The sequence below is a fragment of the Melozone crissalis genome, unplaced genomic scaffold (assembly GCF_028551555.1).
Source record: "Melozone crissalis strain CALT ecotype California unplaced genomic scaffold, PUWL_Pcris_2 ptg000006l_1, whole genome shotgun sequence".
Classification (NCBI taxonomy): Eukaryota; Metazoa; Chordata; class Aves; order Passeriformes; family Passerellidae; genus Melozone; species Melozone crissalis.
The window spans coordinates 36,760,426-36,773,324 of NW_026535784.1; the positions used below are offsets into that span (position 1 = coordinate 36,760,426).

Genomic DNA, 12,899 nt, shown 5'->3' on the forward strand with positions numbered 1-12,899 from the left:
TAAGCAACAGGAAAAGAATATAATGCCTTAAAAATATCATTAAAGCACTAATAGGTGAATGGGGAGACCTGGATCCTGGTTCCTATTTCAGGCAAAACAGAGTGTCCCCTGCAGACTTCTCCGTCTAGTGGTCAGATACTGCTTACAGGTTCACTTTCCCTTACAGGGAAATGGGGATGAACCCTGAATTTCCAGATCCTTCTGACAGCTGGGATTTGGGGCAATCCCGAGGGATATTGCTACATCATTGCTTTTGATGATAAAATGCTGTGTTTTCCTAGGAACATCCCTGGTGATGGGTACTAAAGTGTGCAGCTGTGCTCGTGCAGGAGCCAGGTCCCAGGAGGGATTAAGCCATGCAAGAGGCACAAGTCAGCGCTGGCTCTTCCACATCCCTTCTTCAAGTGCCAGTGGGAAAATCCACACCTTGAGTGGGACACTGAGCATGGGTTTGTTGCCCTAAAGCAGGCACGGACCAAGGCAGAGAGGAAAGCCATGCAGTAAATTAGTGCACCAGTTCTGGCTCAGCACGATGGCTGCAGAGAAAGCTCAGGAAGCCATAAAATAAAGATGCCATGAAATAAATGGAAAGATTATTTGTAATTAATTGCTCTTATACAGGATGATGTAAAGCAGACTTAAAATTACAGAGAATTAGTCGGGCAATTGTAGATTTTGCACACACTGTCATGGTTACTTCAAAACTGTCTATACACCACACTCTAACAGGCTTAAAGGAGTTGAAAACAGAACTTTTAAATCATTTGCATTTTAAATAAAGGAGGCTATTTGTAGTAATAATACTTTTGATGAAGGGTTCAGAGTCAAGTGATACATGTGATTGATGTCCATAATAATTGCACACTTCTATAATCCTTCCTCACCCATAAGAGTTTTATATTTTGGATATTATTAATATTCAGATAAAAATAACTTGTAGGCAATATCATGTCCTGAACATGGTGGAGAATTAATCTATTTTTGTACAACTGTTTAAGAATGATGGATACTTTTTTCTGCTCGAGTAAACACTAGCTAATTCTCTAGACCTCTCTTTTCTGCTCATGAAAATCCAAGTCCAAATGATTTCATGGGTATTTAAAGGATGGTGCCAAATACTGAATACATAAAGACGAATTTCTCCACTTGATAACGACCTGATACCATTCATTACATTGCAAACATTTCAGCACTTGAGTTTTATTGGGTTTTAATTTGTAAGAGAGAACATAATGAATTTAGGAACAACAAAAAATGCAAGGAAAAAATGAGGCTGCTGAAATGTAGCCATCAAACTAGACTTCAAGTGAAAATATCACACTTGTTTTTATTCTAGATAAGCAAGAGGGCAGCTGGGAATAAACATGGATTGAAATTTTCTTCATCTCTTTAATGAGTTCAAAGAGGCTTAACAAAGACACAGAAGAGTTGAACATTGCTGTGTACAACACGGTAAACAGATTAAAATTTTATACCTGAGCAAAAAAGGAATTTAACTATTAACTACAGCATGCAGAATAACTGATAAGTTATCACATAAACATAGCATACTGTTATTAGGTTACAGTCATTCAGATGTTCTTAATTTTCACAAAGGCTAAAGATGGAAAAAGCTCCGAGACGAGATGAGTATGTGACATAAAACCACAATAAGGAAAAGCACTTTACCATCTAGCAGCCTTTCCAGAGGATCAGAATTATCTGCTGTTTTATTATCCAGGCAGAAGCAGCCACAATTCAAAGCCTGTGGAGTTAATAACACATTAGACATTTAAGCAGGTCCTGAAAATGAAAATATTAGCAGTTTATGAAGTGCTCACAGAAGACCTGAGCCTGCATTCCCTGCCCTCAAACGCCACTTTGAAGCACTGCATTTGTGAGCTGTTCCCAGAGCAGAATGAAAGGCAGGAATCTGCAGGGAATGACTGATCAAGTCACAGGCTCGTGATTTTCTCACCAGCATAAACTCCAATTCTTAAGGGATGACTTTTTACCCCATTCCATTGGCCAAAACCCACATTCCATTTTATGTAGAAACTTGACCTTTCCTCTGACTGAATCCAGTATTTGGGTGAGTTTTGTTTCTCTTTTCTCATCTGTTTTCACCACCTAATCTATTTCAAATGCTCTGGCTTGAAATAGTCTATCACAAGTCAAAAAGAAGTAACATATTTCTCTTCTTAATCCCCTTGTCTTTGCAAAACATGCCTGTAGGAGAGAAGGGGCCTGAAAAGTTTGAGGTTTAACCAACACAGATTCTCCCACCAGACATGTTTCTTTCTCCTGGCAGACTTCTGCACTCCTTGATTTTCATATCAAATATAAAAACTACCCACTCCCATCACCAATATTCCTATGCTACAAATCAGCCATTTGCCTTCCTCCATCAAAACCAGAAAACCCTGCACTTGTCATTTAGACTTGACAAGAAGATATGGGAGGGATGGAAGAGTTTTATATTTACCCTGTTAGAGACAGCCATAAACTAAGCCTCTCCCTTTTACTTCCTTGCAGTTGTATATTTACATACTCTTGGCATCAATCAACTCCCCTCAAATCATAATACCTGCCTTGACTTTCATGCTACTGTTCTTTCACCATTTATGAATAAAACTATGCATTGAAAATGCATGTACCAAAATGGGTTCATCCCTTTGTCCACAACATACTCATTTCTTCTTTACAGTCAGACATCTTAGACATTGGTAGGTTGCGTGAAAGAGTCCCCAGGGAACTGAATCCTCTTAGCTTCTAGCTTCTTCCTGGCTTTGAAAGCTGCCGATACTTCGGGGTGGATGGAGTCCAGCCGCTGCTCACACTGGAAGGCCGTGAGGAAGGCCGTCCTGTAGTTGTTGTTCATCCAGCCATAGAGGAGGGGGTTAGCAAACGTGGAGCACATGGCAATGACATGGAACACCGTGTAGATCAGTTTGTACTCTTTCAGGTCTAACACCTGACTGTCAATGTCACTGACCAGCTGGAAGGTGTGAAAGGGCAGCCAGCTGACAGCGAACACCACAACCACGCACACCAGCATCTTGGTGGTTTTCCGGCGCCGGTGGTGATAGTGGTCGTTCCCCGCCCCGGGGCTAACGTGGTTCTTGAGCTTGGTCCAAATACAGATGTAGGCATAGGAGATGACTGCCAGAGGCAGAACATACTGGATCAGGAGCATGGAGATGCTGTAGATGGTGCCATAGTTGAGCTGCCCCTCCCCTGGCCACTTCTCAGAGCAGACCACAATCTTGAAGTCAGGAATGATCTCAATCAACGAATACTCACGGAAGATGGCCAGAGGACTTGCCAACAGGGCACTGACTGCCCAGGCAACTCCTATAATCAGGAAGCTGATCCGCTTAGAGATTCTGCTTTCCAAGTGGTAGACGATGCAGCGGTGACGATCCAGAGCGATCACAGTCAAAGTGACAGTGGACACGTGGACAGCAAGGGCCTGGGCATAGGGCACCAGGTGGCACAACACCGGGCCCAGCTTCCATTCGCCCAGGAGCGTATAAACCAGAGTGAAGGGCAGGCACAGCGTGTTCACCAGCAGGTCAGCCACTGCCAGGTTGGCAATGAAGAAGTTAGTCACTGTGCGCATGCTCTTGAACTTGATGATCACGTGGATCACGAGGGAGTTTCCAATCACTCCCAGCAGGATGATGGAGCAGTAGGCAAAGATGAGAATTATCTGTACTTCAACAAGTGTTGTGCTGTCCTTCAGTTCTGGTTTAGGGTCCAGAGCCAATTCGTTGAGTGGTGTGGTGTATCTTGTCAAGTACAGCTTAGTGAACAGCTCCATTTTCATTTCATCTGTCTGGTTGTCCTCACCTACTGCTTCCAGGGGCCCCATCCTCGCAGCAGCCTGGTCTGAGCCACAGAGCTGCCCCTGAAAACAAAACAGTGCAAGAACAAGTGGAGAAACTGGTCCACGTGGGCTAAGACAAGAAGCAGAGAGCTAAAGCTACATCTCTTTCCTAACCCACATGCTACATTGCAGGATTAAGAGATCTGTCTTAATACATTTGAATTCTCTTGCCCTTACATTTTGAAGGCTGATCCAGTAATATTATTTAGGCATGACTCCTGCTGAAAATTGGAACAGATTTCAAAAGCATTCCAAAGACAAAGTTTGCCTAAGTAAATGCAGAAGGATTAAGATCCTGCTGGGTAGCATATCATTTTTTTTACAATCCACTACATAAAACTAGTGCTTATTTAGCACAAATCTTCCAGTAAAATCTATGGGAATTCTACATGGAACAGCACCATCCAGACTGTTATTAGCATAATAATCTTCCAGCTTTTCCTTAATGAAAAGTGTTTCCTTTAAATAGTTACTAAATTCTTACAGGTTTATGCCCTTCCTTAACATCAGTGAACTAATTGCTGGGATCTTTCTTTAAGAAACTTTGTTTTACAATAGTTGGTACCATGAGGCAAATAAAAAATACCACGGAAACAGAACGGAAATAATAGCATTTCTTTGAAATGACTGCATAACTTATTCATGCTGAAATCAATTCAAGAAACAATTGAAACACAGTTATACATGATATTTCCTTTCTGTGTGATGTTTCAGAAAACAGAGCTCCTTGGAGGCTGCCAATCAGGCATTCATTTCTGACTGCAGTCATAGCGAAGAGCAAATCATTCCCCTGCTGAACTCAGTAAGAATTTCACCACTGGCATAAAAATCACTATTTTTTTCCTTCCTTACACAGGCTGAGCCAAATTCTGTGCTACCCTAAGACTTTGGTAGGGACAATATATGAATGGTTTATAATCAGTTGCTGACTTGGACTTCAGTCCAATGTGAAAAAGTACATGTCCCCATGAAAACTGCCCAAAGCATGGGGGGCATGCTAACCAAGAACCGAGAACCTGGCCTTTCCTTGGCCTAGGAAAATAATAAGAAATTACCAGTGCCAAGCAAACTTACCAATAAAACACCCCTGTTTGCCACCAAGGGGAAAGGCAGCCCTGAGTTACTCACTCGACTTCCCCGTTCATTACCTTCCCTAAGGAAAGCAAGCATAGAGAAGAAATGTCACTTTCTTGCCATCGAGTGTTACACATTGCTTAGCCCTTCCCAAATTCAAGTCTGCCTAAAGAAACAGTTATTGATGTGTTTGGGTGAACATGGCTCTTAAAAAATTCTTTTCTTTTTTGATCAGCTCCATTCAATTCCTTCCATCTTCAGAGAAACACTTCACAGAGGAAATGAGGTCCCTTCAGAGGAACAGAGGTCCATTTTCATCCCTACCTCTGTTCCCATCAGTGAGTGACATCCTTCAGTATGGTTTCCAAACTGAGAAAGGAGTGTTGGCTACCAGCAGGAGACTGAACCCTTTTTGCTCGCTTCTATTCCGCACAACATTCCAAAGAATTTCTCAGGGCAAGCTATTTTGCAAAAGGAGCAGATCGACTGCATGAGTGGAAAGGCATTTTCCTCCCAGCTAAACAGGTCAGAACTGTTTAGTCTACATTTATTCAACAATTAACAGTGTAAGCCTGAGAGGTGAAGCACTACAAGACACGTGGCTGAGATGTGCCAGCTGCTCATACTAGTGTACATCACTGATTTTAGCAGCATAATCAGTGCTCAGCTACTAGCCTAAGCCTAAGGGATTCCTTATCAATACACCTTTAGTCCACCAGGTTAGAGGTGTGAGAGACCACAATTTCCACAGTCAAGGCTTTGCAGAAGTTGAGAACTGTGATGAGCACTTTCCTTTGACCCATTCCTACACCTATGAATTACTCTTCCATACATTATTACAATAGCGATTTGGTAAGTTCCCAGGACTGTCAGATGCTTCAAAATCTCATAATTTTTTTCAGTGCAGATAATGTCTACACGTCAGTAGAAAGGTGGGAGGGCTGACAAATATAAATTCTTTCCCTTCTTCGCCCTAATTCCAATCTCGGCCAAAAAACATAGCTTCCCTTTCTTCCCAAAAGTAGTTTCACCCATTTCTCTAGTCCCTGACTTTCTGTTGATTCCTTCTTGCAACTCCTTCTTTTTAGCAAAGCGTTCTCTTGCTCTGACACTTTTATTTTATTTGTTACTGCCCTATTCAGGCTGATGGAAGATGCTTTGGTCTTGTCAATAAGACAAAGCTGAGGGAGAAAGAAAGGACAACCACGGTTTAAAACAGAAATGAGCTTGTGTGTCATCAAGTGATGAAATAAACTGGACAAGTTTGACGTGGTTGGTGGGACAGTTATGTGGGCAAAATATCAATTGCTTTCAAAAAATGGGGATAAAACTGAGGTGACATTTCAGGTAGTGTTTGACAGGACCCTTTCTGCTCTTTTTTTGGGATAAACTCTCCAGGTGGTAGCAGTTACTGGCACACCTTGCATACTGCACCACACCGGGGCTTTTTTCCCATTTCCCCCCCGCAGCAGTCAGATCCTCATGGTCAGGCACCAAATTGCGTCTAACTTTCGGCCGAGAAAGGCCCAAAGAGGATTTACACGGCTTCTGAGAGCAAGTAAGCAAAAAGGGCAGAATACGTGATTACATTAGCAAGCAGCATTCCCATCAGGACCGCAGTGCCTGCGCTGGGGAAGGGGCTGGGGTTGCCGGAGGCGCAGCTGGCAGCAAACGCGCCTCTGGGATGCGGCGCCGCTTCCCTCCCGCCCCTCGGTGCGCTGTTCCCGGGGGCAGACACCCATCCCGGGGGCAGACACCCATCCCGGGCGGGGAGACACCTATCCCGGGGGCAGACACCCATCCCGGGGGCAGACACCCATCCCGGGCGGGGAGACGCCTATCCCGGGGGCAGACACCCATCCCGGGGGCAGACACCCATCCCGGGCGCTGCGGGGATCCCGCCGCCGCGCCGAGCCGGGAGCGCCGCTCCGTCCCCCTTCCCGCTCTTACCTTCCTCTGGCCCCGAGCCGGCGAGCGCGGCACGGCCGCTGCTGCCCCGGGAGCCGCGGTGCCAGGGCAGGGCAGGGCGGGGAGCGGAGCCCTCGCTCCGCGGCGGGGCGGCTGCCCCGGTTCCGCCGCCCGGCTCGGCTCCCGCCGCTCTCCCCTCCCGGGCGGCGGGGCCGCAGCGCCGCTCGCCCCGTACAAAGTTTGGAGGCGGCGGCGGCGGCCCCCGCACGCCGGGAGGGCGGCACGGGCGGGGCGGCCCCGCCGCCGGGGAAGGGCTCGGGCGGGGCGCGGCGCCGGCTCCGCCCGCCGGGCTCGGGGAGCGGGGAGCGGAGAAGGCGCGGGCAGCGCTCGGGATGTGCCGCGTTCGGGATGTGCGGGCTGCTCCGCGCCCGGGATGTGCCGGCCGGCCCCCGCTCGGGATGTGCCGGCCGCCCCGCGTTCGGGAGCCAGCGGCGGCAGCGCTGCCGGCCTCAAGCAGGGATTTGGAGAAAGAGGGAGTCGTGCCAGACCCGAGCCGGTGTACGTGCCGCACACCCGAGCCTGCTCCCTAGCTTTCCCAGTGCCCGAGATGCCTTCTGGGGCAGCGTAAAGAGGATGCCTTTGCTCCGAACAGCTGCTGAAATCCTTGCTTACAAGCACCGCAGCTTGCACAGATTTTCTGATCTTCAGATGTGGTTGTTGCCAGAGCAGGTGTAAGGATGAATAAAGCATTTACATATTCTGTCAAGAACAAAATAAAATATTTCATATTTATTTACAAGGCTGGAAAGGTAAAGACAACAGCTGCTGCTTTTATTTTGTTCTATACCAATGACCTTTCAAAACAGGTCTCCTGCCAGCCAGCTTGACAGAGAACTAGTGCCAGTCAGCATTGCTGCGCCTCTGGTAGGGTCCAGCTGACATTCAAGGGACTGTCTCCTCAGTGCCCTAAATCTGGGAGACCCGATTTACCAAAACGTGCTTCAGCCCTGGTTGTGTTTCCCTAGAATAGGAACTAGGAGACTTTGCTTTCTCTATGGCTGCTAGCACTGATACTCAAACAATTTTCTTCCCAAACTTTGCAGAAGCTGTTCTCCCGAATTGGAATGCTCCTTTACTTCCTGTCACTTCGGTATATTTGCACTCATACTCAAGGTAGTTTTAGGGATCAGCAACATTTTCTTCCCTTTTCTGCCCTCTTTTTCTTCAAAAGGAGACTCGGTACAAAAGCACTTCCCTTGTCAAAGGTAACGCTCAATAAATAATATGCCCTTATCTACAGCAGAGAATGTTAAGGGAGCACCAAGGAGTAACTCCAGTGATTTAGAGTTGTTTTTGAAATTCAAAACATGTCCTGTGAACCCCCTTGGATCTTTACTAATTCAGGCTATCTCTCCAGGAATGGCCTTGCTCTTAGTCCTTCAGCACTTCTGAGGCTGTTAATGGAATGCCCCTAGCTTATTGCAAAATAGATTTCTTTGATGACTAAATAAAGAGCCAGGAGTTTCAATTCTCCTACCCCTGTTTATTCATTTCCCAAGTCAATCCAATTGTAGGATTTATTTTTTGATCTCTCAACAGACATAAATGCATGCCATGACTTTTAGTAATTACAGCGCTTGTATAATACATGTCTGTGACAGCCTGAAATCCTTTCCTTTCCTTCTCTGACAAGTAGTCAGCAGTGGCTTTCCACTGATCTCAGGGTATTGCTGTTTTGCCCTACTCTGCACATTCCTTCTAACTTAACATTTCTAACTTTGACTACTTCGAATGTCTTGGAGGGTATAGTGAAATGCTAAAACTTTTTATAATCTGCCCAGCTCAGGATTCCATAGCTAAGGGAAGGCTGTTCCTTACTTACTTCCAGATTCCTGGAAGAAGCCAAGAAGTGCAATTTCCTAGAGGTTGTTTTGCTGGTAAAGGCTGGCTTCCCATGCTGGAGAAAGAAGGTGTTATTCCCTGTTACAAGGCAATTCTGTGCTCAGCCACAACTGAAATGTTTAATGGATATGCATTTCTAATAAAAACCAGCGTTTTTTATTGCTTGTAGAAGAGTGGGATTTAATGGCCCCATAAACACCGCCTTGAACGAAAAGCCATGAAAGCACTAACATCAAGGGCAGAAAGAGTCAAGTAGCAAATGGGCTGTTCAATATGAAATGAGCTGCTGGGTGATCACCTCCAAAGCTATTGTGGATACTTTGTGTGCACTCAAATTTCCATACCAAAAAACCATGATAAGCCATGAGTCATTGGATCACGGAACAATGTGTTGGATGGAACTTCCAAAAATCTTCACATCCAGCCTTATCAAATCAAGTCTAGATGCAGCAGGTTGTGCCAGGTTGTGCCTCCTCTCCAGGAAAGTTTTGAGTATCTCTGAGTGAGAGATACTGCCCTCAGTGGGGAGGCCATCCTACCAACAATTCTCAAAGTAAGGCAATTTTTTTTTTTTAAATCAAATCAAAGACTTTCCCATGTTTCAGCTTGTTCTAAGTGCATCTTGTCCTAGCCCTGTGCTCCTCCTGGTAGCTGTGAACAGTAGTTAGATTTCCATTCAGTCTTGGCTTCTTTGAGGCTGAACAAAACTCGGTTCCCTCAACACCGCTTGTTATGTAATTCAGACTCAATCATCTTGCTGTCTCTTTGTTGCACCTAATCCAGCCTACCAATGTCTTTCCAGCACTACGAGACCCAAACTGAACCCAGCTGTGACCACAGATGTGGTCTCACAACTGATAAATGGAGGGGAATAGTCACTTCCCAACCTGTTGGCTACGCTCTTGTGATGTCTTGACATAGACTGTGAAGCGAGACTGCGCAAACTGACTTGCATTAAATAAATGAGCCACATGAACTTTAAATCTCAGCTTCCTATTTAAGGCAAGTCTATAAATGAGCTTTTGCTGTGAATATGTATATGTACTAAGATGAAATTAGATAACATATCTTAACAGCTTGGGAAAAAAGGCTGTTGGGTTTATGTTGTTTCTGCTGTAAATCCCACTTAGGGAGGTCTGGCAGGGTGTAAGAGATCCGATTTACGTAGCTTGCCTCTGGCACTCTCTGTTCAACTCTCTTTACTGTTAGACAATTGTCTTGTCAAATTCTGTCCAACATGCAGGTTTTTTTCCGATGGAACAATGAACATTTATGTCAGCTCCTCCTAAGTTTACCAGGTCTCAGGAGCAAAATAAAGGTCTGTATGTAGTGGCCAGGTTTGAAGCAGTAATGACTTTTTTTTGAAGCACAGAACTAGGAAAGAGTTGCCAGTCCCTTGTCCAATTAAGTTGTCCAACATCAGATTTGCTGAAATGGCAAATAAGACAAATATTCTTCCTGTTGATGAATATCAACAAGGAAAGGCAGCAGCTGTCCCATCTCATGTCCCCAGACAGAATTTCCCTTATATTATTTACTGTGAGGGTTGAATTTAAAAAAACCACTGCCCCTTGATCACTGACCTTTAAAAGCAGTGCTGTGCTGCCTGCCACTCAATCAACCCAAACTCTGCCAGTCCTCACTCACACAGATTTTCCTGGAGTGAGTCAGATTTCAGGGATTTAAGTGTTCTACATAGCATGGAAAATCCCTTAAAAATAAAATGGGAAAAAAACCCTGGAAAATGACCTTGAGAAAAAATATCTGTGATGAATCTGTTATGTGGTACCCACACAGAGATCATATGGTGTAAAATTATATAGAAAAAAGACTTTTCTTACTCAAAAGGTCAGAACAAAAGTGTTTCAATAGCTAAGGAGTGAATTTTCTACTTATAGAGATCCGCAAACGTTTTGCCATACAGTCATAAACTGTTGTTCCCTTTTCTCACTGGTTCAATTCTACTCATTTCTCTTTTTCAAACGCAGTAATGTAACTGTATGCACAAAACCACACCATCAATCTGCTTTAGGGGTAAATACAAGTCAGCAGGTAATGAGAGGTATTGGTGGGCATGTACAAATACAACTTGGAGCTGCCAACAGCAGTGCTTCCCAGCCAGGGCTGGTTAAACAAACAGTTGGGTGCATCTCGTGCAAAAACGAGAGCACCAAGGCTCAGTTCAACTGGCTGTTTGCTCACAGGCTGTGACTGGGCTCAGAATGTTTCCACACAAGGCAAGGCTGCAGAGCTGAGCACTGCATTTCAAACCCAGCTTCCCAAATCACCGAGTGCATGGCATGCGCTTGTTTCATTCAAAGTCAGCACTGTAAAATCAAGCAGTTCATCCAAGAAGTGACAGGTTTAAAGTCGCCCATTTAACACTAGCACATATCTATTTGTATTTACATACCTGTGACACAGTCTGTGACTAACTAGACACGCTGTTTTTCTCTAGGGTTCACAGCTTCATTCCCTGTTCCCAGCTAGCAAAACTTACACAATGAGCATGTCCTTGATATTTCTTTATATTCTCAGTATGTATTTTACCATCTTATTCTTTCTTTACTGACATGCTATCCTTTCTCTGCAGAGAATATAGAAATTGTCTTTTCTTCACAGGGTTTCCTGTGCTGTTTTAGTTACTAGATCTCAATCTGAATACTCAGCCTTTATTATAATCTATTTTCTGTCATTTGAATTCAAAGAGGCTGGCCAAAATTTAATAGGATTTTAAAATACCATGAATAAACAATTTTACTTTTTTTTTTTGTTGCTTGCATTTTAGACATTTTTTGCTTGCTATATTTCCTTAATTCAGCTTCTTTTGAAGTACAAAAATTTTTGAAAACTCAAAAATGTAATGTGGAAAACGACACTTCATTATCTTATTGAAATCTTGGTGGACAACTAGTTGTTGCCATTTCTAAAGTGGTTTTTAAATGTTCTTGAGGCAAGCATGCTCTGTTTATTTTAGAGTACTCATCACAGAGAATAGATTCTCACTTACGGCTTACAGCTCGAATATCACACACACTTCAGTCCTCAGTTTCTGGTAGCTGGGAAAGCAATGAATCTCTAGATGCTTTCCAAAAGTGAGTCAACTGTATCTGCTTGTTGTATGCTTGTTTGCATGCCAGTCGCTTCTAATTCTAGAGATCCTTGGCTGTTGCAAGCAACAATACCACTCATCCTTTGCTTTGTCTAAAAATTAGTCTTGTAGCAATTTTTAAAGGTTGTGTATGTTCTTAAAACTGAATCAGATGCTTTTCAGGCTTGGTTTTTGCCTTGCTGATGATATCTGCGCAGTGTTGAATGTTGGTGTGGTTGGCATCTAGGTCCTGAAGAGATGCTCCAAAGAATCAATATGGATAGAGTAACCTATCAGAAATTTAATTATTTTGATGAATAATGGAATCCATAAATGAAGACAGCCTTTTTGATCAAGCTGTCTGATATATAATGCCATGTAAAACACATCATATTTGTTGTGAGCATAAATAGAAGATGCAATTAAAAACAGTTTCCAGTGAAATTTTATTAAAATGTCATCTTATATAAATAAATGGTTTTTTTCACTCATTAAGACACAAAGTGAATATCTTTCTCCCATGTTGCTGAAAGTAAATTAATTCTTATAAGTTTCTGCACACTATTTCAGTAAACTTTCCTACATTTACACAGAATTTGCAGGCTGTTCTGAACCCCTCAATGGCTTCATCCAGGTTCTTTCTGTACCTCTGTGTGGCATTTTTTGCAGTAATATCTTTTGGGAAAAATACATAGCACTAAATTAATGGATTTCCTTTGTAAGTATTTTTTATCCTTGAGAAATTACTTTAATTGCTAAAGAAGTGGAAAAGGAGTACTGTCCATACCTTTTATGACTCATTTTTAAAAGTGAAGTAGTTACTGTCTCATTTATGCACTCTGTCACAATTTTGGAACTTCTGAACGACTAAATTCTAGGCTAAATGCAGCAAACCTGTACAGCCCCTTTCTCGAACTGCAATTCTATGACTCAAATGCTAACACACAGAAATGCTGGGAAGTTTCAGCTGTTTCCTCTTCTTCATTGCTGATACTTTCTATTACAGGTGTCACACCTTCTAGTGTAGTGAAACTTCACTGCCTCATTTTTGACTGA

The 12,899-nt window shown here is 43.6% G+C and overlaps 1 protein-coding gene across 4 annotated transcripts; it reads right to left on the bottom strand.

Annotated features, from left to right (window-relative positions):
• Nucleotides 1–1,184: 1,184 nt before the first annotated feature.
• Nucleotides 1,185–6,968, bottom strand: NPY2R (neuropeptide Y receptor Y2). 4 transcript variants are annotated; one of them, XR_008484160.1, is made up of 3 exons: nt 4,943–5,389; nt 2,637–3,889; nt 1,185–1,744 (listed from the first exon to the last, which is right to left on the bottom strand). XR_008484160.1 is itself a non-coding variant. In XM_054293597.1 (3 exons), the coding sequence occupies exon 3, from the start codon at nt 3,851–3,853 to the stop codon at nt 2,696–2,698; it is 1,158 nt and encodes a 385-aa protein (XP_054149572.1). In that variant the 5' UTR covers nt 3,854–3,889; nt 4,943–5,021; nt 6,893–6,963; the 3' UTR covers nt 1,185–2,695. The 4 variants fall into 4 exon arrangements, 3 of the variants coding, with proteins under 3 accessions (XP_054149572.1, XP_054149571.1, XP_054149569.1); XM_054293597.1 differs by adding an exon at nt 6,893–6,963 and having other exon boundaries at nt 1,185–3,889; nt 4,943–5,021; XM_054293596.1 differs by lacking the exon at nt 4,943–5,389 and adding an exon at nt 6,893–6,968 and having other exon boundaries at nt 1,185–3,889.
• Between the last annotated feature and the right edge of the window lie 5,931 nt (nt 6,969–12,899).